The sequence below is a fragment of the Nesoenas mayeri genome (genome assembly GCF_963082525.1).
Source record: "Nesoenas mayeri genome assembly, chromosome: 3".
NCBI lineage: Eukaryota > Metazoa > Chordata > Aves > Columbiformes > Columbidae > Nesoenas > Nesoenas mayeri.
Genome location: NC_137544.1, coordinates 48,205,929 through 48,230,855, shown reverse-complemented (window position 1 = coordinate 48,230,855; position 24,927 = coordinate 48,205,929). Strand labels below are relative to the sequence as shown.

The following is a 24,927-nucleotide window of genomic DNA, read 5'->3' as shown; positions in this document are numbered from 1 at the left end:
TGTCACCTGCGCACTGCAATAAGGGGGCCAGTGGCAGTGCGAGCTAAACACGGGTGGGAGGAATTTCAGACAAGTGTGTAAGGACCCTGAGAAAGCCCATACAACAGGTTGTAGCTGCAGTCAAGCTCTAAAGATCTTCCCCAGCAAAACTGGAAGCCCTGAGGGCTGGACACACTCAGTACAAACTGGTTGCTGCATCCTATGATACTGTATTTATTTTTGTACATGTAGCTCCTTAACTAGACCCAGATTGCAGTGTCTCACTTACTTGAAAATGTGCTTTTGCCTCCCTTAAAACTTGAGGTAGCCCCTATGGTTATAAATTGGTATGTCAGCTTTTTCCTCTGAAATACTACTGCTGTTTTTATTAATTAAGTTGTACTTGCTGCATTATCAGCAATACTCTGCAGTTACTAGGGGGTCCTATTTTGCAGTGTTACCTACGCTGGGAATTCTGCTGTTGCTGCCATCACTGGAGTTACCTCAGTGACAGTAACTAAGACTTTTGGAAAACACTAATTTATCACAGATATAGATCTTAAAAGTCAGCATACAAATAATTAATTACTCCATTTTCTCTCACCCATGGCTTTCAAAAATTGCCTTCATTTTTGCTACGCTGTTTCATAATATCTCAACCAATATAGGGCTGAAAATATGAACTTGGTTTTTTTTTACACTGGAAAAAAAATTGCCTTTTTTTGTTTGTTTTTTAGCTGAATAGAGGTGAAACTTAGACATTTTGGCACGGAAATAGATGTAGCTGTGGTTTAGGTCTAAAATCAAAGCCACGATTTTCAAATGTTTTTTTCCATGTTCTTTAAAGATGAGTGTGCCTATGTGTGTGCAGGTGTGCATGCACGCATCGGGGAGAAATTGTAGTCTTATGATGCACATCTTGGAGAAAATGGGCTGCATGTTAGTAGCTGAAAAGTAGTTTTTTTGATGCTGTCTGTAATTATGCCTTGGAGATTGAGTAGAACTCAAGTCCTACCCATTTTTGTGATTGCATTGTCTGTTTTCTGCTTATCTGATGTGACAGATGTACTGAGATGGTTACAGATTGTTCTATAGGAAGAAAACAATAGTTGCCACAGACAATTACAACAATACAGAAGCCAGTCAATACTAAATACAGAATAAAAATTACAAGTGCATTTTAAAATACATTTTATAATTTTATGAGTTGGAAATCTTTTTGTTATTACCTTGCAAATCAAGTACTTTCCTGTACAATGTTACTGAGATAGAGACTTAAGTGGCCTGTTGACATATTAATCCATTTCTGCATATTTTTATCTTCAGCAACAGACTATTAAGAGAAGTTAGTTCAGGAACAGTATTTTTAATATTTGTGATTACAAATAAAATATTTTATTAATTACTCTGTGGTTTAATTAAAAAAAACTTATCCACCTCCTTTATATACCCTATATAGTCATTGCTCCATACATTAACCAAATATGTAACAATTTTTTTGAACAGACAATCTAGTATAGGAGGTATTAAGATGTAAACAGTTTGCTTTGCACTCAAACAGCAGTGATGTCAACATCAACATCACTTTCTAGTAGCGTATTTTGCATTTATTTTGTCTGACAATGGTTTTTAGTGATATTTTCCTAGTTATCTGCAGTTGGAAATAATTTTGAGACCAAGTCGCAGAAGACGGAGGTTTGAGGGAGGTGTTCCAAGGAGATTTTCCATTCTGTGACGTGGTTCATAACATAAGGGATTGCAGAACTGTAATTTTAACAGATTTCTGTTCAATTGTCATTTTAAGATACCTGTTGTCTTCTTGTCAGTTCCAAGATGGATCTTCTAAGGGATGTTAATAGCCTTGAGAGTTTTAAAATCGTTATGTTGACTCATATTACTCAGCAGTAGGTGGTAGTGGCCTACTTTATTGAAGGACACCCTACTGTGGTGTCTGTTTTTTTCTCAAGCTTTTTAGCTGGACCTTGATGCTGCAGTGGGAGCTGCAGAGAAACAAGCTGCTTGAAGTCTTTGCACATTTGCCGTTTCATAGTAGAGGTGTGTATTACAAGATCTTGTCTTTGGTTTTTCTGCAACTAGTATAACTTGATGTATGGTAGAATAATGAACAGAAAATTTGATAAGAAAATGAACATGTTCATTAACTGGTACACTTCTAATTTTACCAGATTCATTATACATTTGGATATTTTTATTAGCTACTTCCATTGTGTCCCAAAGTCTGTATAGTGTAGATCTAGTTAGTACATGACTATATAAGCAAATATAAAAACTATTGTATAGTCTATTTCTGTTTCTAAGGGTGGGTGGGCATTAAATTGATTGTGCTGTTTCAAACTGTGATCTGTTCTGCCAGGAGCTAGAACGCGATCAATTAAATGAGGCATATGAAAGGCATTGCTGTTGCACATTGTTAAAGGAAAATTACAAGACATATGGTAATATTAAGACATACAGATAGGCTATAGAGATAGTTGGAATTAAATTTAATCCCCTGAAAGCAAGGGCACTCAGTGCTGTGTTATTGGAATATTATATAAAAAGCATAAATTAATGCTGAGAAAACAATGTCAAGTTTACTAAGGACAAAATGTAACCTAATAAGAAGTAAACTTTCATTAAGAAAGACACGTGATCTTCAAATTTCATTAGTCTTCTGAAAGAAAAATCAAAGTATAGTTTAATTACCAGTTACGCTCTTGGGCAGGTTAGTTAGTTTTCTCCACCTTAATGACTTTTCATTCCTACTTGTCTTATTGTGCTTGCTAGAAAACCTGAATCATTACTGTGACAACTGACATTTCCAATTTTTAACAAGCTTCTAGTAATGTAACATTTCTCCACATATTTTGCAATTCTGAGATATTCCTACAGGAGTGTTTTGAAGGGAAAACAGTAGCTGTTTCCAGCACCTGTGCTCCCCAGGGCCTTTCAGTACTTAAAAGGGGCCTATAAGAAATATGGGGGCAGACCTTTTAGCGTGGCCTGTTGTGATAGGACAAGGGGTAATGGTTTTAAACTAAAAGAGCGGAAATTCATGCTAGACATAAGGAAGAAATTTTTTACAATGAGTGTGGTGAAACACTGGCACAGGTTGCCCGGAGAGGTGATAAATGCCCCATCCCTGGAGACATTCAAGGCCAGGCTGGATGAGGCGCTGAGCAACCTGATCTAATTGAAGATGTCCCTGCTCATTGCAGGGGGTTGGACTAGATGACCTTTGAAGGTCCCTTCCAACCCAAACCATTCTATGATTTGATGATTCTGTGATTCTTGGCACCAGCAGTAGGGTGAAACACAATTGGTGGGAGCTGCGGTGTGGGCAGGGGGGCCGGTGCCCCCAGAGCAGGTTTCTCAGCTGCTGCCAGCAGTGTTTGAGAAATATGGGACAGAGATAGAAGAGCGTCACCCCTAAGGCCCTTGATAGCTGAAGAGGGCTGTACAGTGCACAAAATAACTTGCCTTTTGGAAAGAAGTGCAGTCAAATCTCATTAAGGATGCTTTTGTAAAAAGACAGTAATTAACTTTCATTAGAACTATTGTTCTGCAGTTCTTTAAGTAATAGGAATTAACTGAAAAAGCAACTGGAGCATTTTACCTAATTCCTAAAAAATCATGTGTCAAAGCATGAGAGGTTGATAAAAACATTAGATACTCAGTATATACACACATTTGTATTCTGTACTCGTACTCACAACATATGTATGGGGAGTGAGGTTGTGCCAGACATTGTGCAACTGGAGTAGAGGGATTTGTAAAGAAGATTAGAGTTGGCTTCTCAAGTGGATTTGGAGTGCTTCAAAGGGTGCACGGGAAGTGAGGGAGAAGAGTTTTCAATAGTGGCTCTGCAAAAGAAACTGGCGTCTCTTTGTAAAGAGGAGTTTCACTTAAAGATGGCTGTAGACTAGAGCACTTCCAATTAAGTCGAGTGTAAACTAGTGCCTCTTCTTAAGGCTTGTCTCAAAGATTTGTATGGGACAGTCAGGAAGAGATACTTGTGCTTGAGGATCCTGAGTCTGAGAGCGGTGGGGCTGCGGGGAGGAGGAGCTGAGACCTGTGAGGCAGGAGGAGAACTGGAATCCTCTGAGGAGGTGTCGTGTAACCTGCCCTTCAGCCTGGGGATGCTCGCAGGCACTGACATGCTGCTTCTCTCCTGCCTCTTTGGGATTACGAGCGGTTTCCAGGACTTACTGGGGAGCAGCGTGGTAACAGGATTTTATGACCTAGGAATGAATTTTTCCATTGCTGCCTGAGCAGCTTGGGTTATGGTTTGGGAGCAGGATGTGAGGGGTGTATTTTTTTTTTTTGCTTTTAATTTAAAGGATGTACTAGATTGTAACAATGCCTTTTTTGTTTTTTCCTCTTTCACAGCTCTAAAGCTGCATAATAAATATAGAGATTTCAAAATTTTTCAGCTTTCTTGATAAGAACTACATTAGGAACTACATCTGTTATAGGAGTGAAGAAATTGTTTGGGTACAGTAAAGTTTGATTTGCTGTTGCATGCAATTGGGGAGGAATCATCAAGATCTTCTAGTGGTTGCAACAAACTGCAAAGAATATGTGGTTCGTGGTGGACAAATTACCAGCAGGTATTTTTGTTGTATACAGCATCCTGTGGCATTGCCTTCCACAATTTATAAAACATTATGTGAAATGCGTTTTCCTTTGTTTTAAGCATGTATGAGTGATATTTTCCTTGGCTGCCTCCTTTTCTTGTTTCTGTTGGAAATGGGGATGTATTCTTTGCTCAGGCTTTGCATAGTTTTCAGACATGATACATAATTTGGAAGGTGTTAGTTTTATCTTCTGTTGTTGGTATCCTTTCCAAGTTTATTCTTGTTTTAAAAATATACCTTTTACCACACTTACTGTTGCTTCTGCTGCCTTTTCTTGTTATGCTTTCTTTGGGTAGTGTTATTCAGATATTAGAAAATAGTATTTGTGGTGTTTTGGGGAGAGAAAAGGTCAAAAAGTAGATTTTCTGCACATTCCAGAGAGGTCAATGCAAGAACATTTCCATTGTCTTAAATGGACTTCTATTCAGGTTCAAAGTTGTACATTTTGGGGTCCAGGCAGTTCTGGCTTGATCTCTGCTTGTGCAGCATCTTTTTATGCCTGTTAGAGAAAATGTTAGGGCCAGTATTGCATTTTTTCAGCTATTTTGTTACATGTTCTATACTAGCAACAAATCAGTCTGGCAAAAGGCAGTACACATTCAAACGCTGTTGCTTAGAATCTACCTAGCAGTTGGATGCAATTACTTTTAAGCTTCTTTTTAAATTGCTGTTGAACAGAGTTTTCTAAAGTATCTGTCACTTGAGCATCTCAGGCTTTATGATCTGTACATGCTATAAATTAGGCTTTTTTTTTTTAATTAATGATATAAAATCAAGGAGGCAGAGCAATATCATCACTTACTAACATCTTGATTATATAAGATGAAACAAAAGAAAAAGTGCAGTAGCCATCAACTGGCTTTATGCTTGTTATTTGCAGATGTTTTTTATCCTTATTAACTCAGATCTGTGTCAGATAGAAATAAGGACTATTTCAGTTTGGTTTATATGCAGATTTTTAATTTTGCTCTGAAAACATTTTTTTACATACTTGTTTGGACCTCCTTTTAAAAGACTTGCCTACTGTGATGTTGATACGACAGTGTCATTAAAGCAGTAAGCAAGAAAGGGCTTAACTCTGGAATTAATATTTAATTGCTTCTGTAGAACATTGCTCACGTATCATTTGTTGTGTTTCTTTTCTGCTGGGGAGCTGCAATAAGGAATCTGTAGTTAAAGGGTTTATTTAGAGGCTCGTCACTGGGGGGGATAGGGGTTGTGTGCCCCTATAGCAACAGGAGCTCTGCTGGTGGGGTCCATGTGATCTCCCTTGCTTCATGCTGCCACCCGTGTCTTGTACCAGCAAGTGTAAAGTCTCTCTTTAACTAGAACCACTTTATCATCGCTTCTATCAGAGACGGTGTTTGCACTTTTTATTTCATTTGGCTTGTATGTAGTAGCTGGCTTTTTAGTACTTAAATATTTAGGGTCTAGAAAGTATCGAGCTATTCCTAGAAAATAAAAGTCAGTACTTATAGTTTACCTCTGCCCCATGCAAACTTGCATAATTTTTACTGGTAATATTGAGAAACTAAATTACAAAATGTTAAGAACTGTATAATTTTTCTTTTAATCCAGTGACTCGAAAAATTATTTTCATTGGTTTTTATCCCTCAAAACCAAAAAATATTTTTGATCTCTCAAGAAAATAAGGGCAGTAGACATGGTGTTAAAATGCAATGAATGAAGTCTAATCAAATGCTGGAAACACAGAGGTGTTTCTCAGATAGACTTAAGGATCCTGCCTGGCTCCCTCAGCTATGAACCCTGGGTTCAGTGAAATAATATACTCCCAGGAAAGGTGGCAAGGAGAAAACTAAGCAGTCTGCAAGAGGAAAATACTCCATTGCAGTTGTCTTTGACTCTCAATTCCTTATGCCATTCTAGGTCAGCAAAATTTCAGCTCTAACACAATGGCCTTATGTTATTCTAATACAAAAAAATCTCCATTTCGACCAAGTAAAGGTAACAGTGAGTAAAAAATATACTGTAGGGAAGATGCCTTCTGTGGTGCAATGTGAAGCCCTAGCTGCATCCCGAGAACATTTTGGGATAAAGCTTCGAAGCAGAAGACACATGAAGCTGTGGCAGGGGCTGTCTGGCTGTGGAATTAGGACTGCGGGTTATGTTGTGGAGAGCTTGTCCATCTTGCTGTCTGCAGAAAGTGCCGCCTCTTCTGCGATGGGAAGAGAGACAAAGTTGTACCAATACCAAGCGTAGCTGTTCTCTGCATATCAAATGGGAGCTTTGCGTTGAGCATCCAGAGTTTTACATGACAGATGATGGAAAAATTACACAATTTTAGGGAATCCATTTTTCATGAAGAAAAGTTTTAGTAGACAGATCTTAATAAGCAGCACTAATAAGATGAGAGGCATAACTTGCCCCCTGGGAAACTCATTCCAATCAGTGCTGTGGGTACAGAAAATTACAAGCCTGGGATTCACTGCCTGAGATGATTTCTACACTGTCTGCAGAATTAGTAAAGACTCTTAATTTAACATTTGTGGATTTTGAAATGTGTGGAGAGGTCGGATTTCTGAGTCCTGGAGGACTTTGCACTAGAAGTTTACTGAAGAGACTTTTGTATTTGAAAGATATGTTCTTAGCCTAATTTATTGCCAGTAGCAGTGTAGGTGGAAGGGAAACATCTTTTCTTACCTTGATTAGGTATGATTTAGAAGTGGTATTTAGACTAGAAGGGTGACTCCTGCTGGCAAAATGACATTGCATAATGAGTGGATCATATCTACCTTTCAGGTGGAATAGGCAACTAGTTTGACTTTGACCTCATGATAAAGGGAATTTGTTGTTGGACTTTGCCTGGCCTGAATAAGGAAGTAGTCCGTCAAGAAGGAAATAATTCTTTAATTTTTTTGTACCGTGAAGATTTTCCTGTCTTTTATTCAGGGTGGGGCGGAGGAGCATGAACTGTAAAAAAATATTTGTCATTCACTGGCATCTGAGTCAGGTAAAGGTTTGAAGAGAAAGAATGAAATAGTCTTTCATTGGGCAAAGACGTGAAGTTTTACGTGCTCACAGGGCGATGAATTCCATCAGTACTGCGGAGGTATTCTTATCTTCTTAGGATTAGTCAATTTAACTTTAGACATAATCTGACTTTAAAATATAGTTAAACTTATAACAGTATTTTGTCTCCTTTTTTTACAGGTTTGCTGGTCCTCTGATACATTTCAGAATGCCACTGGTAAAAAGAAACATAGACCCCAGGCACCTGTGCCACACAGCTCTGCCCCGAGGTATCAAGAATGAATTGGAATGTGTCACCAATATCTCCTTGGCAAATATAATCAGACAACTGAGTAGCCTAAGTAAGTACTTTGTCCTAATAGCTGTATACTAATATATTTTACAGTCATAGCTTTTGTGGTTAAAGTAGGAACACCTTTTCTAATTCTCTGAGCCTTGAATGTGCTCCTTTTGTGGCTGCTGACTAGCATGGACTTCTATGAAAGAAAGGTGGGAATATTTGCAGCAACATGTTTTAAAACTGTTCAGTCAGATATTTCTGTTACCAGTGGGACATGACAGAAAATCATATCTGGTAGTTAATGAAGTCAGTAATTGCTAACCTGAGAGCAATTCTTGATTAAGGAATATGACATAATGAGGAGTATATCACTGGTTGCTTAATTCTCTTAACTTAAATCCTTGGTCATGTTGTGATCATTCAGAAAAAAAGTAGTTGTATTTTAAAATAATAAGCCCAGAAATGTAATCGTTACATAGTATTTCAAACAGCTGAAGGTTTCTCTTCCTTTTTTTCCCTCTGTCAACAATTTTTCCCTCAGTGCGTCTGAGAGGAGTGAATACTACTTAAACTCTAGAACTCTGAAGGAGATTTTCTTAAAAGGCTCCTTTCTGGGTTGTTTTTTCTGCTTTATGTAAAGTATGAACCAGCATGATAGCATTTTGAATTTCCAATAATACAGATGCTTTTTAACCACTGGAATATTATTATTTTACAGACTACCAACACATTAAATATGGAAGGCATTTCAGGTCATAGGGTTCATAGGCTATGTAGCCTGTTTTGTTAAATAGATTGATTTAGTTATTGGTTTGCTAGCATACTGTTTGGTGACTTTGTTTTGGCAGGTTTTCAAAGCTGTTAGGGTGCTATTATTATTTGGATGCAGTATGTGATCACCTTCTGTGATCTTGCTTCATTTTGCCAAAAGCCCTCTCAGGCCATCCACTCATGTACTAGCCTCTTCTTCCAAGTCACTCTTATTAATATTGTATTTGTTTATTTTAGTTTGCTTGTTTTAAAAATTCTTATTTCATTATATACTTCATCTAGTGAAATTTCCTTTCATAAGTGGCATACCAAATTTACATTTGATATTTTCATTTGGAAGTTTCATTTGACCTTAAAAAAAAAACCACAATAAATCACTTGTTTTTTCAGTATTAAAGAACACCAGCTTCTAACTCCATGTCAAAATCTCAGTGCTTACTTATGGGGATTCAGCTACCTTCGCTATGTTTTTGTGGTATACAGATCTTACGCCTGACATTATGTATAGAACTGTTCAGGAAGAGGTAGGATGAAGCAATACCTGAACAGAAAGAACTCAGTTAAGAGATAAAAAAGTATTGAAGAGTATCTGTTGAATGCTTCCACATTTGTTCTATGGCTTGCCTAATGCATAGCACAGTTAGACACTTTCAAGGGAATGCAAGCGCAATTATGTAAACTCATTTTCTGTAAAAAGGAATGTGGTTCTACATGAAGCGTGCTTACATAGGTATGAGCCCTAAATTAGCTGGTTTCATTTGAGAGGAGTTTCTGTCATGAACTTGTGACTCACTAGTGGTCAAAAAGGCACAAAGTGCTGGAAATTACAGGGAAGGTAAAAGGAGGGAAAATGCACTAGTTTACTCTGCAGCAGCAAGCCCAGAATAGGGCACTCAGAATTTTTTGTAAGTTGAACACTGATGGGCAGGACCTGTTACTTCAGTCTGTTGTTCTTCCCTCCAAATAACATCATGGTGTCTGTAGGTTTTCTACTGACAGTGTTTATACCGACCAAATTACTGAATGACAAATGTTCTTTTTCTGAGTTTTATGCCATCAAGTGATTTATTTCTTCAACCCGTATTTTTTTTTGTTTGTTCTGTGTATGTTTTCAACAACAACAACAAAATCCTACAATTGAAAAGAACATGTTTTGCAAAGTAGTCCTTATTTCTCAGCCATGTTAAGGATTGCTTTATAAAAATGGAGATAAAACATGCTCATACAAAGGTATGAGAACCAATGAAAGTATTTTGCTCCAGAATTCTTTTAGCTTTTCTGGCTGTTTGTGCTAGTAGCAATACAAATTCAGGAAGAGTTGGGAGTCCTGGCACAGGAATTTTGTTTCCCACCTTCTTAAAGCCAAATAACCAGTCTTCACTCGCTGTGTCCCTGTTACCAGTGTACAGCAAGGCCTGCTGACATTCAAATAAATTTTAGTAGTTGCCTGTGAGTCACAGCCTGCAGACATGGTTTCGCAGCAGTCCCCTGGCAACTGGCTTCTCTGCAGTGCTTCCCTTTTTGTTTTCCGTTGATAATGTATATGTTTGAGAATCAGCCTTTAAGTTATAGATGAAATGAGGCTTCACTCTGAGAGTGGAAACTGAGTGTTCTGGTAGGGTTTAATTGCGTTTAAACTAGAGCTGCTTTTGCTTCTGACGGTAAAGTTATGTAAATTCAAATGTATGGTCTTTGCCCTGATTAGCACTGAGTGATTACTGCCTCTAAGATTTTTCAGTTACCGGCTCTCAAATAGAGGATTAAACTCTTGCCATTATGACTCTAAAGACCAACCATTCTTAACCTTTCTTCTGATATGATATGGACAAAGAGCTTTGTGATGGAATTAGAGCCTCCAGTACTTCAAATGATACCAACAAACATTATTTAGAAAAGCCAAGTGTAGAATTTTGTCATGTATGTGGTTACACCTCCGTTCTTGGAGGTATTAATAACTTGACTGGATTAGTCAGGCAATTGGATCTAATTTGATCTGGTTTGAGCAGGGTGTTGGACTGGATGACTTCTGCAGGGCCTTTCAGCCTGAACAGGACTGTGTTTCTATGTTCTCAGGTACTATGTGTAAGTAGGACATGCCTGCAGAAACAATACCTATAGAATGACAGGAATTCTGCTTTCATATATTTTAATATAAAATGAGAAGAGCTTTACATGAGTATGTCAGCAATAGCTGCTATGTCTCTCCATACAAATCCTCAATCCTTTCATAGTTTATTTGATATGTTGCTTTTAATTGTTCAATTTGAGAATTTTTTTGACCTTTAAAAGAAGTAGAGATGAAAAGACAAAATATTTAGTTCTGCTCTGAGTGATGGTCCTTGCTGTTCTCCCTAGAGCATGGAAACACATCAGTCTGTCTTGATACAACATATTAAATTGCCAGTAAGTAATTTTTTTACCCTGTCTATTCCCAGTCTTCTCTAACTTCATAAAAGGATCTGTCATCTGACAGCTTTTATTAGCACTGTGGAAACAGAAACTCTCTGGACAACAGCAGCAGCTGTTTGTTTCCTAGCCATTTTTCCCTGTATTTCTTGTTTTCTGACTGGATCCGCTTTGGAGAAGTGCTTACCTATAGTTTTCAGCAATATTGCTTATGCATTTGTACTCCAGTACTGCCTGAGTTGGTGTATGTTGATGTGTGTCAGGCTATAGCATTCCTGCATATATGAAACACAACAGATAGCACTGTGCAGCTGTGCCATTGTTAGGAGATGGATAAATAGTTCTCTTGTGTGAATGTAACCTCCTCATTTTGTTCACAGCTATTGACCAGTCTTGTTTTTCCTTTTATTCAGCTGTTTCCTGTACACAGAATCTCACTACCACATGAGAAACCTTACTGATGCAGTTTGTTCTTGGCCCTGGTCTCTGACACCTCCATCTGGGGAGAACATTCCTCCTTTTGAGTGTGTTCCTTTAATGAATATTTATATTGCAGACATTCAGACCAGAACTTTTATTCCATCATAGCAAGATGTGATCTCCCTTTTTTATTTCTACATCTGTATAAATAAAGAGAATGCTGCATAACTCTTGTTTGCTAGCTGGAGTGCCTTTTATGTCAGTGAAAACAATTTTCAATTATTATTGAACCTTCAGTAGCCTTTCCTGTCTTTCTGTCCTTTCTTTGTACAATTTTCTGGTTTTACCACATTCTCCCAGTTAGTTATTTCTCTCCCTCACCCCTTATTTGTTAGTTTTCAGAAGCGAAACCCTGATTTTCAAGCATATTATTTCTTCCCCTTTTTTTTCCTCTCAGATGCTTTTAACTTTTCTTCTTTATTTTTTGCGTACCATGCCATTCCCTAGAGAGTTTCAAACACTGCTTATCTTGTGAGAGACATTTTCTCACCTCAGGAAAACCTTCAGTTTGCCATGGCTTAAGGTGTTAGCATTCAATAAGTGGGAAATATTTCTCCAGAGGTACTTAGCAGCAAGCTGTCCGGACTACAACTAATCTTTAGAACAAGGAGGCCTCTTCTGCTTAGAGACCAAATTCTCTCTCTTCGTCCTTTCTGGACACCATCTTCAGCACATGGCGAGGGCCCCACATGTTGCACAATTGGAGGTAGGTCTCTGCAGATCTGCACCTTCACTCAGTACCCCTGAACCAGCAGAATCCCTGTGGCAGATTCTGCCCGGGGAATCATACTACTCACTGTGCTCACAAGCATATTCAGTAGTCTCCATTAATGTGATGAAGGTAGTCCATCCCTCTTTCTTCATTATTACTATGATTGCCAGGGAACACTAGAGAAAGTGTTCTTACACACAGGGGTAAGAAAAGTGATGGACTTGAAAACTAAAGGCTTACTCTGCTTTTCAGAAACCCCCATCCTCTGAAAGACTTCTCTCTAATTTCTTGATGTTGGCTTCCCTGCAGCAGTGTTGTCAATGTCATGCTGTTTCATCTCCACCTCAAATGATAGTGAGGAGGTGAACAACTGGTCAGTAATTTGTAACTGTGTCTTAGCAGAACAAATCTTATGTGACATTAATTCCTTACCCACATAGAGCACTGAATTCAGGTGATATTAAAGAAGAAAAGGAAGAGCAAGACTTCCATGTGAAAGGATCTTTAGATCTCGTGCCTTCAACACTTTGCTTTATAAAGGTACCTTGGTTATATATTGTTGGTGGCTTATGTAAATAGTTATCCTGAAAGATTGTTTTCTAATACATACAATATGTTGTGTAGGAAGGAACCATTCAGTGGTGAATAATGTAATTTTGCATAGTGTAAGTATATTGGGAAGAGATTGTGCAGTAGGACATGAGGCAGGTTTAATGTCTGCTTTTGTTCTATGCTTTTATTTTTTTAGAAAACGTACTGGACGAAAACATTATTTAGTAAGTGGGATTGAAATAATAGAAATCAAGCAATGATAGCAGATAGATGTAAAACAGACTGAATGCTTAGCTTATTCTTTCTGATACTTTATCGATTTCTACATCTTTTTAAAAAAACAAATTGCCAAACCTTTATTTTTAAACTTTAATAATATTTTTGTATGTTTCGATATATGAACATGTTTATTATTTTAATAGTAAAGTAAAATTAAATAATGTGAAATTTTATTATATAACACCTCATCATACATTGCATTTTATGTTGTCATGAGTGACATATTTAATGTATTAAATATTTTTATAATTTAATTCCAGTGATGTGTGTTGTATTAGATTTTGTTTCCGCATGTTAATCCCACCCCTCTTCCATCTGCTGAGCAACACTGAACAATTGTCTGATTTTGATTGTCCCACTTGATGCATCTGGCATCGGCCTGTCGTCTTGAATTTCCAAAAATGATGTTGTTTTATGGCATTGAGTACATAAGGTGCTCAGTTTATTTATCAAAATAGTTACTTATAATTAGAGCGTGGTTCCTAGAGGCTGCTGATGCCACAACCGATCTGCAGGATGCTATTTCAGTGTCAGGTGCAGCTGGAGGGTTCGGAACTCCTTTTCTTTAAAAATGGAAAAGGATGGTAAAGAGGTGGCTTCTTGTGCAAGTCCTGCTGCAGGACTTGTGTCCCACTCCTTGTCCGAGAGCCTGTAACTAAATCTCATGGTAACTGATCTAGTGTTGCAAAATGATTAATTTAAATGCCTTTTCCTTAAGGTTTGCTAATGGACGCAGCATAGAGAATGCAGTAGTTCATGTGAATTTAAGGACTGGAGTTTTGAGGGTACTGCTAATTTCTGCCCTAATGCTCCAGCATGTTAGTGTGGTTTTAGGAATTTAAACACCACGCTATATAAGACATATAAGAGATCTCTTTGCCACACTTCGTTTAATTAGCCTGAAGTACGGTTCAGAACCTTATGGGGTGATTGTAGTTAACTTCAGTTCACCTGATATGTACCAGGTCGCTCAGAATAAGACAAAAATAACCTTTTACCTTAGTATCCCTTCATATCAGTGTATCAGATAGTTAGAAAATATCCATTTGTGCACAGAAGCCAACTCTGGGCAAATGTTTAAGAAATTATGGGGAGATAAAACAAATTAACAGAAACAAATGGTTAAAGAAGAGAACTGTAAAACTCATCAGTTGCTTTTTCAGATTTTATAAGCAATTATACAGTTAACTGCCATGGTAATGAACAGAAGTGGTTGCCACATATTTTGTTGGTTTTAATTTAAAAAAATGAGGAAGATTGTGACCAGAATTATTTCAATTCTGATTTCAGCTAGTAGCTACTAGCTAGTATTCTGTTTTCAGCTCATAGGTCTGTTTTAAATGTCAGGCAAGTAGTTGTTCAATAAAGGCTCTCAACACACACTCGTGTTCTTGGGGGAGAAGGGGCAACATGTCACTTCCAAGACATTTTATTTGGCTGTCACAAAAAAGGACGTTGACTGACACCAGAGGGAGCTGCCTTCTTGGATCCCTTCCTACTGATGGGTTAATTGTGCAGAGAGCTCTCTGCGATGAGCGAAAAAAATGTGAAAATAGTAATAAAAGTGAATAATACATTCCTTATTTAAAAATAAATAATGATGTATCTAGTGGAGTACCTCAAGGGTCAGTACTGGGGCCAGTATTATTCAATATGTTCATCAATGATTTGGATGAGGGAATAGAGTGCACTGTCAGCATGTTTGCTGATGACATGAAGCTGGGAGCAGTGGCTGACACACCAGAAGGCTGTGCCACCATCCAGCAAGACCTGGACAGGCTGGAGAGTTGTGCGAGGGAAACTTTAATGAAATATAACAAGGGAAAGTGTAGAGTCTTGCATTTGGGTTGGAACAACCTCAGGTTCCTGTATAAATTAGGGAATGACTTATTACAGAGCAATGTAGTGGAAAGGGACCTGGTGGTCCTGGTGGACAGCAGGATGACCATGAGCCAGCACTGTGCCCTTGTGGCCAGGAAGGCCAATGGCATCCTGGGGTGTATTAGAAGGGGGGTGGTTAGTACATCAACAGATGTTCTCTTTCCCGTCTACTCTGCCCTGGTGAGACCACACCTGGAATATTGTGTCCAGTTCTGGGCCCCTCAGTTCCAGAAGGACAGGGAGCTGCTGGAGAGAGTTCTGCGCAGGGCAACAAAGATGATTAAGGGAGTGGAGCATCTCCCTTATGAGGAAAGACTGAGGAAGCTGGGGCTCTTTAGTCTGGAGAAGAGGAGACTGAGGGGTGACCTCATTAATGTTTATAAATATGTAAAGGGTGAGTGTCACGAGGATGGAGCCAGGCTCTTCTTGGTGACAACCAATGATAGGACAAGTGGTAATGGGTTCAAACTGGAACATGAGAGGTTCCACTTAAATTTGAGAAGAAACTTCTTCTCAATGAGGGTAACAGAGCACTGGAACAGGCTGCCCAGGGAGGTTGTGGAGTCTCCTTCTCTGGAGACATTCAAAACCCACCTGGACACATCTAGGTGTTCCTGCTCCAGCAGGGGGATTGGACTAGATGATCTTTCGAGGTCCCTTCCAATCCCTAACATTCTGTGGTTTTATTTAAATGAAAACAACTTGTGCTTTGTTAATAAAAATAAACGCCAATCTGATGGACTGAGATGACCAGCCAGCAATATTGGAGGGAATATGACTTGCCTTTTGAAAATGACAAATTTTTGTATATTTCTGGTCCACTAAGCAAGTTTTGCAAGTACAGTAAAAATAAGCTTTTCACAGATGTTAAAATAATTTATTTGCAGAAGTCTATAATTATTTATATTTAGTCATTTATTTTAATAGGCAAACAAGATCACTGGTCTTTCTAATCCAGTATTATGTATCCAGCTGTGACCAAGATCCTAAGGCATTATTATTTTAACTGTCATACTTATCTGTCATTCTCTTTATTGTATTGCATGAAATAAGAGTAGAGTTTTTCATCAAGCAGTCCCATAATGATGTAAATTTTCTGAAGTGTATGTAATCCTTCAGAATATTCATTCTATAGAATGGAATTAATTTTGATTCCTTACTCTTCTAACATATCACCCATAAAACAGGTAGAATGAGATCACCTTTGTTCACTGATTTATGAATGTTGTACACACATATACATTCGCACATATAACTTCCCTTCAAAAGAGTACTATGCTTCGCTAAAAGCAAACATTTTGCTTTGCTTGAAAAAGCATTTAGTTAAATATACTTCAGGCTAAATAAAGAGGCTGCCAACAGTCACGTAGGTAGAGACATTATGGTTGGTGTACCACTTGAAACGCAACAGGTTGTTTTTAATGTATTTCCCATTTGAGGATTAGTGTTCATAAGCACAGGCAAATTATTCCATGCAATATGTTTGTGGTTGTATGCAACATAATGAAAAGATTTTTGAGACAAGAGTATTTGCAATTGGAGCTCATTAATGAAGTACATGAATTATAAGCCTGATGAGATGATACAGATAAAACAACCTTAGCCTTAAAATACACCTACAAAAGGGAAGTTGTTGGATTTGAAAGTCCTGCAATTCACTGTTTTTTCTATACATGGCATTTTACACTTGGTTTTAATTTTAATTTGCATGCCTCTGAATATTATGAGAGTTGTCTAATTGAATATCTGAATATGTTATCTGAAATTCATTACATTTGTAGTAAACGGATATTACAAGTTTAGTAATCTTGCTCTTAGTGGATCACATTTTTAAGTAATTTCCCTTGCTTCAGGTACAGGTTAAAGAACATAAATTTTTTAGAGTTTTAAGACATATATTAGGAAGTCTTACATTAAGCCAGTTGCCAGCTAAGTTGACTTCACTAACTTTCTGTCTCTGTTTTACTGTGGATTGGTACTTAAGGACAAAGATTCTAAGAATGGCTGCAGCTTTGATCTGCGTCTCACTGTGGCTCATAGCAGATGGTCCAAGGTTGAGAGCAAGGGAATCAGGGACAGTACTCCTGCTGATCTCCTAACCTCCAACTTGTTCCAGCATGGAAGCCTCTTCAGCCAGCTGGGGTTTCTGCGTACTTAGTACTTACTACTCAGTGTGTTTCTTTTCCCTGACCTTGTATTGTTGGCAAAATTTAATCTTTTCTTTTTCAGATCATTTACCGATATCTTGAATAGAGTAGGTCCCAGTACAAAAGCCTGTGAAAACTCACCTTTCTCAACTGTGAAGACTAGTTAGTTATCGCTATCCTGTTTTGTACCTTTTGAGGAATTATGTATTCATGCCATGTCTTTTTTTATGTCCTGGTTGTTAAGTTTCTTTAGAAAGCTTTGATTAGGGATTTTCAAAACTCTCTTGGAAATGTAACTAGATAACAGCTCTCCATCTGTGTGCTTATAAATCCTTCAGAGATGTTACTTTACTAAAGTGTTGTTTCTTCTCCACCAAGTCATCCAGGTGACTGCTAATTCAGCTCTTCATAATGATTTATACTCATTTGTCTAGATGTCAGGCTTACAGGCCTGTGGCTCTCAAGATGTACCATGAAAAAAATGTTGAAGCTTACTGTTATGCTTGCCACCTTTCAGTGTGTATTAAGGAGATATACAATTTGTTACTGATATTTTCGTGGTCATTTTGTTGATTTAGTTCTACAATTTTTATGTAGCCCCTTTGGTTTCTTTGAGCCTCCCACAAAGAGTTCTGGCATGAGGGTCTCACCAGTTCCTTTCACTGAACACTAGTGGAAAATGTTAATTTAGCTTGCCTGTAGTGATCTTATCTCCTGCGAGTACTCATTTACATCTTCATTACCAGTTGGCTCTACAGACTCCCTGGCAGACTTTCTGGCTGCTTATGGCTTTGAAGGAATATTTTTTAGTTTGCTAGTTGTTCCTCAGGCTAATTTTTTTTTTGTTTTATGATTAATATGCCAGAATTTATGATACTTTCTATTTTTTTCATTTGTTCATTTTTATTTTGTTCATTTGTTATCCCCCTTTATATTCTGTTGTTTATATCCCTGCTGGTTTTCTATTGCTATTACCTAAGACTTAATAAATGGTCTGTGCTGGTCTTATGCTTACTACCTAGTATATTTAAGTAGTTTCCAGAGTACCTGTAGGGATTTCATTTTCATCCTTTTGATGTCTTTAAGTGTCCTCATTTTTATATATACTTCCAGGTTTATTGTGCACCAAAGGCAAATTTTTCATAACTATACTTTCCCGCTGTACCTGTCAGAACTTGTGTGCAAACCAGATAGCTAGAAATTGGTGAGATTTATACTTCCAAAACGAACGAGAGTGAGCAAACAGCACACGGATTACATGCGCACAGTATGGTAGAAAGTTTAAAAAGCTATCACATGGTATTTCAGAAATGTGGCTACAAATTTTGTTAGGTAGCTTGGTCGGTTTTTTCAATGGCATTATCCAAGTACTCAAGTTGAGTCTGGGCAGCATTAGAAGCACCACACAGAGTACTCTGTCTGTAGAAGAGAAACTCGTTACTGATCCTTTTCTCTTGATACCTGAATCTCCTGGTCTTGGACTAATTGTGTGACGTCTGTTGAAGTGAACAAAGGAGATTATTATTTTAGTTCAGTGTAAATTAGTCAGTTACTAGAATTTTCATCCTTCTAAGTAGAATTTATTATTTTAGTGTGTATTTTTGAATAGACTGGTTCTAATTAACCTATGTCTGATCCTTCATTTTCGAAATGTCCTCTGAGCTGTAGGAGTAGAAACTGTACTTCATTTTGAGAAATGTTGAGATAAATTTCACTTGGAAAGATTATTCATTGCTCAAACAAGAACAGCTTCAGATGCTGGAAATCATCCTTTTATACGTATCCAAGAAACTGAACAGTCTAGTTCCTTACATATCAGCATAGTTAAATCAATTTATACCAGTTGAATATCTGTCCTGTAATGTATTAAAAAATTTCATGTCTAATAAAGTACAAATTAAATATTTAACTTTAATTTACTTTTCTGAAGCATTTTTAATGAGCTCAGGAAGTACAGGTTGTTACAAGTGATACTCATGCATCATCGATTTAATTATTTAAACAAAATAGAAATCTTTCTCAAGGCAAATTCATTTGGCTGTCTTGTGATATGCTTGATTTTTTTCTTTTGCCTATTTCAGGTAAATACGCTGAAGATATATTTGGTGAACTTTTCAATGAAGCACACAGTTTCTCATTTAGAGTCAACTCCTTACAAGAACGTGTAGATCGCTTATCTGTCAGTGTTACACAACTTGATCCAAAGGAAGAGGAATGTAAGTTAACTCCTGCATTGAAGATTTCTTATTTTGTCACCCATACACCACTGATACGTGAAATGGAAATAATAATGGTTTCAATTATAGTTATAAAACTGCAGAGCAAAGCATCATAAGAGAGAGGTCCGTTTCTGTTTCTGCTACAGGTTTCTTTTATAGCCTTGAGCAGCTTTCTGAGCTCAACATTTTCATGGTTACTGAATATTACTGTTACCAATGAATTTACATAAAAATGGCTACAGGAGTATGTGTCTCTTCAGTACTATTACATATTAGTGCTAATAAGAATAATAATATGTAATACTGTGTGAATGCTTGAGGATAAGTCTTTACTCTTTTTTTAACTTTTCTACTATTTCCCATCGAATGTAACCATTTGTCCAAGTAGAGTTTTTGCATTTAACTTTTTACTGTCTCGCTGTCTGTATGAAGTTATAGCTGTATAGCTTAATTTATTGATACTATATATCCCATTGGATTCTTCCTAAATAGCTTTAAGTACTGTAAATATTGGTTAACACCGAGAAAACAAGTACTTCCAAAAGCCAAGAGGGTATGTCTCATGCCTATAAGATAGAATTTGTATGGGATTTAAGTGATACATAGGCTTTGTGATGACTATAGGAACACTGGCCACTTAATATGTAAACGCTATGAAGCTTTTTGCCTTCCTGGATATCTGTTGGTTACAGGTGAAATTATGCAAGCTCTTGTTAACCCCAAGAGTTTTAGGGTATTCTAGACTATATGTCTAAGACCTAGAAAGCACAGCACATACTATCATGAAAAGTAACTTCAGATTACTAGTGGGATCCAATTTTGAAGTATAGAAAGGTATTTCAGTTCTGAATGTCTAGGTATAATGGTTGTGTGTCATTCAGGAAATACGAAGTGTCAAATTGGGAGCATGGTCATCAAGCTGTGTTCTGTTACCAATGTTGAAATTTCACTAATAGTGAAATTAAGCTAAGGAAGTTTTGATTCTTTACTTTGCGTGACATTAATTTTAGAGAAGGTTTTGAAAGGCAGCTGTTCACAGCTACTGGTAGATTTTCTATGAAATCGTGACTTGCCTAGGGGAATTCTTACATTAATGGGATTTTCCAGGTCTCTTGACAACTGAGCATAAACCATACACGTGCGCCTCTTTTTCCAATAAAATACTGTGTTTACTGTGGTTGGATAATGGCAAAAATCCTTTCTGTGTACAGTAATAAATTGCTAGCAATTGTAATCTCCTAAGAGCTGTAATACTCCAGAGTGTTAATGTCATTTTTGCATTTACCCTTGAGAGCTCAGTTTTTGTTTAAATCAGGGTGGGATACATGTTGATATGACTTATCTAGTGTGGCAACCACTCACATTTCAGGAAAATCAAGGGACTATTTTAAGTCATTGAGTTAAAGCATATCAGGATGTTACAGGATAGCAAGATGCAAAACTGTACTTTGTTGTGTAAATGGCCTTTGACAAGCTTGGCTGTAGGTTTCAAATAGCCATAACGATTTGATGTTAGAGAATTGCTAGCAATATTTTTAAATAGTATGTAGTCCTAAATGTACAAGATCTATAACTTTTCACAGTACTTTATATGCCATAGCATTTGCTAAGCTGTATAGCTAAAGAAAGGGGCAGACACCACAAGAAAACAGGGCTGAAAAGAGGTCCAGCGTGGTCAAGTGTGGCTCAAATCTGATACCCTAGATTGGTGTCTCATGCCGTAGAATAGCAGTGACTGCCAGTACTTCAGAGGAACATATGCAGTCCTCAGTGTCAGGAACTATTAAATAACTGTTTTTATGAACCTAAGAATATCCAGTCCTTGAGCCATACTCGGTGTTCCTTATTCAGAAACATCTGCCCAGAATGAGTCACCAGATGAGGACAAAGGAGGCGAGAGGAAATTCAATATTTCCTTAAAAATTAGGGATCAGGAAACTGTTTCTCCTCTAGTATGCTGGTTTGGGCTTGAAATTTAGAAGTTGATCACAAATACTTTTGTTTTAGTCCTGATCTGGGCTAAATAGCTGGACAATGCTAACGCATGAAAGCATGGGGAAAACATTTGGATTTACCTTTCTTGCCTTTCTTAACCCACTATGCAAGAATTAAGCAAACTTCGGTACTTTCGCTCAGCTAACAGCATGTGTAAAATAGGCTATACTTGTAAAATGAGTCTCATTTGCTAGCTCTTTGCCAGCAGGCAGTGATGGAAGATTTAATGTGTTCCTTTGGGCCTATGCTATTACACAAGAGGAAGAAATTAAGATTCATTTAAAGCTAAGTGGCATGAACAAAACCAGCCCAAGTCAGATTCATTGAACAAGGTGCAGATACTTGATAAGGTGTTTCTGGTAGAGTCACAGTAATAAAAAGCTCTGAATTTTTTTAATCATCTGTGTGTTTTTTAATTTTGAAGTGTTACAATATCTCTGTGAAGGAATAAAACCAGATTAAACCAAGGTTAGTATTGTGTCCTGAAGGAACTAACTCCTGGTCCACAGTCTTCCTGTCACAAAATAATTGCTATTGACTTGGTTTGGTTTGATTTCCTGCACTGTCTTCAAATTCTTGATTTCACAGAATTATTAATTTCATATTGCAACTGATTTTTTACATACATGTGTTTTTTCCCCCTCAGAAGAGATAGTCATTCAGAAGTTTGAGAGATCGGAGGTTTTCCCGTAGGCAATAAAGGTGGCACCTGTGGGGGAAGAAACCTGAAAAGCTTGTCAGTTATTTGTGGTCTGTGTACTTGTGAACATGGGAGGCTGGGTCAGCTTTCAAATCAGGATACTCAGCCTATTGTGAGACTTAGAAGGGAGGGAGGTAAATCCCATTTTAAGGGCAGCTCACTTACCAACTCTACCCTCTGAAGAGGAATTTGTTGACTTGCGTATAAATGTGATCAACGTTAAGAACAGGGAACACATGAACCATTGGGTCATGACCTCCACATGTAATATGTTAATGTGGAGAATAAGATTATTGTCAATTCATTACTAAGAATTTTTAGCCCCAAAGTCAAATAAAGAAAGAGACTGTTAAATTAAATTAAAGAAGGTCACTTTTTCTGGCACATCTGCACTTAACTGAATGTTGGATTTGTGTGTGTCTTCCTCTTGAAGATATCTGCAGGTGGACTGAGCTCCAACTGCTCTCCCTGCTTTTTCTTCCAATTTTCTTAGCACTTCATTCAATTTATGGAATATTTAGTAAGTCAGTCAGTTTTAAATCAATACTGTCCAAGGCTTAATAGTTCAGTGGTAAAGCTGTGATGTTGCATAATTTTTATTTTGTGTATAAAAAGAAGGATCTTGGCACAATGTCATTCGGTAAATAACGTGTAAGTTTTGTCAAGACTCACCAGCAGATTCAGTGCTTGGTGCAGCTGGGGAGATCCAGGGCTCCCTGGTTCTACACACTGCATTTTCTAAGTCCTCTTAAAGCGATTGCTCTAAGATTTACATCTTCTCTTTGTTTACCTGTAGTAGTTAAGTTATATACATTCTCTATCCAAAGAGTGCTTGAGCTTTTTTGGATTTTTTTAAATCAATATTTCAGAAAATTTGAATTTCTTCTGTTGGGGACAAACAGAGAGTAGTCACTGTTCTGCAGAGCAGTCTCTATGCTTAGCAACTCGTCAACCTGCAGTGACCCGTCAGAAGTATTGTGACGGCAGAGAAACGCAATGTGTGTATGATGCTAGGAATTGTTGGAGTGGATAATCATTAAAAAAATAAAATGTGTAAAGTAGAAATCAGACTTCAAGAGTGCAGCATCTTTAGGAACTGAATCACACAAATCTTCATTAGAAGAGAATTTTCACCCCCCCATTAACTGCCTTTAATTGGAATCCTATGCCTAAGTTGTTCCTTTGATATTTTCACGCTTTTATCCCTACGCTTTTCAAATCTCTGGGTAAGATTTTAAACAGAGAAGAATTGCAGGCAACTGAGTCCATTGATCTGTGCATCATTTCCCATAGTCATTCAGTTCTGCAAGGAGTCATAGCTGTTGCATTCAAGAGTTCATGGTCTTAGAAGCTGTCAGGATTAAATTCTGCAGAAAGTGCTGAGAGAGCAAGCTTTTAATAGATATTGTTTGTTTGTTTACCACCTTTAGGAGAACAGTATTTTTTTGTCCTAGAACCTCTTAATGAATCATACATATGAGTGAGTTTAAAAGACTAAAAATAATGTAGTAGCAGGTTTTTTTCTTCTGATGAGGTAAAATAAAATTTAATATTTAATATCTTTGAAATGTAAAAGTAGCTACTTTCCGTCAGTACGCTGATGTGCTCCATACTTGACTTTTACTACAAATTGGAGATTCCAGTTTAATGGGAGGTAAAATGTTATTATGTATTTATATTACTGATGTGTGCTTTTATTTCTTTTGTAGTTCAGCCCAAAAGAAACGCAGTTATTGTATCTTATTAGAGTGCAATTTAAATACCTTTTTTTCCCAGTTTGTTGTTGATTACAAATAAAAATCAACTCTTTTCTCTTTTTCAAAACCAAATGTACTAAAGTTTGACAGTTTAGCTTTCTGACAGAAACAATTTTTAATTATGTGGAAAATATTGTGGTGTACAGAAAGTTAGACTGGCTGATGTAATAGTTCTTTTTGTACAATCTGAACAACAGACACAGTACAGATAAACTGGCATTTGTTCACATTATTGAATGAACATTTAACTTAAATTGGGAACATGTCCAATGTTTAAGGAAGTTATTTGAGCCCCTATTTTTTGTTCATTGCAGTAAACACAAGATGGACTTTCAGGAAAATGTATCCATATGAAATTTAGGATCTTGGGCTATATGAGGGTTCTGGTGCTAGTTAGGAATTAGCCAACTGGAAGCTTAAAATTATCAGCATCAAATCAAATGCCTGCAGCATTTCAACTCCTCCTTCCGTGTCTCGTCTCTTCTCACACTTGAATTCATACGCCCAATTTGCCTGACCTGTCCTCTTGCTGTGCCGATTTGTCAATCAGCCAAAGCTAAGTGGCTGGGTGACCAGCCAGGTTTTCGTGTGTTCTTCCCCCTGAGGTGACAAACCACCCAGGGCCTCTGTTTCTCAGCCAGCTGGCAAGCGAAACAAGCGGCTTTGGAAGCCAAACCGTGCAGAGCCCAGGATTACGCTGCGCTTGCAACACGGGATTTACCTGATCCCTGTTGTAGGCCAGTTATATCAGTGTCGTGATTTGTCATGAAATGTCAGTATTTTGTGTGCCATGTCCTTTCATTTCCTTAGTAACGTTGCCCTATTCAGTCAGTTTTTTTGAATAGTGGCTTTCTTTTCAGTGGATGCTGGTCATTGGATATCAGCGCAGGAAATGCTGTTAGCTGCACAGGGTATGTTTTCTATGAAGACCTTTGCTGTGTAGCTTAGTTTTAGAGAGAAAGTAATCCATGCTTATTGTTGGGGATTGATTGATTATCCTCAGGTATGTTATCCCCTTGTACATTTTTCCAAAACGTGGAGTTTTATACAAGAAAATGGATATTATTAATTAGCCTGGCTGCATTTGCTCACTGAAGAGATTAAGGAATGCTAATAAAGAGTTTATAGGAGAATATACCTC

The 24,927-nt window shown here is 37.5% G+C and overlaps 1 protein-coding gene across 1 annotated transcript in view; it reads left to right on the top strand.

Annotated features, from left to right (window-relative positions):
• Positions 1 to 24,927, top strand: part of WASF1 (WASP family member 1) — a gene marked incomplete at its 3' end in the record, with an annotated part of 69,685 nt that overhangs the window by 34,982 nt on the left and 9,776 nt on the right. Inside the window, exons 3-4 of the mRNA XM_080342865.1 lie at positions 7,788 to 7,948; positions 19,197 to 19,331. Coding sequence (XP_080198991.1) covers positions 7,816 to 7,948; positions 19,197 to 19,331 — 268 coding nt within the window. The 5' untranslated portion in view covers positions 7,788 to 7,815. The remainder of the gene's footprint in view (positions 1 to 7,787; positions 7,949 to 19,196; positions 19,332 to 24,927) is intronic.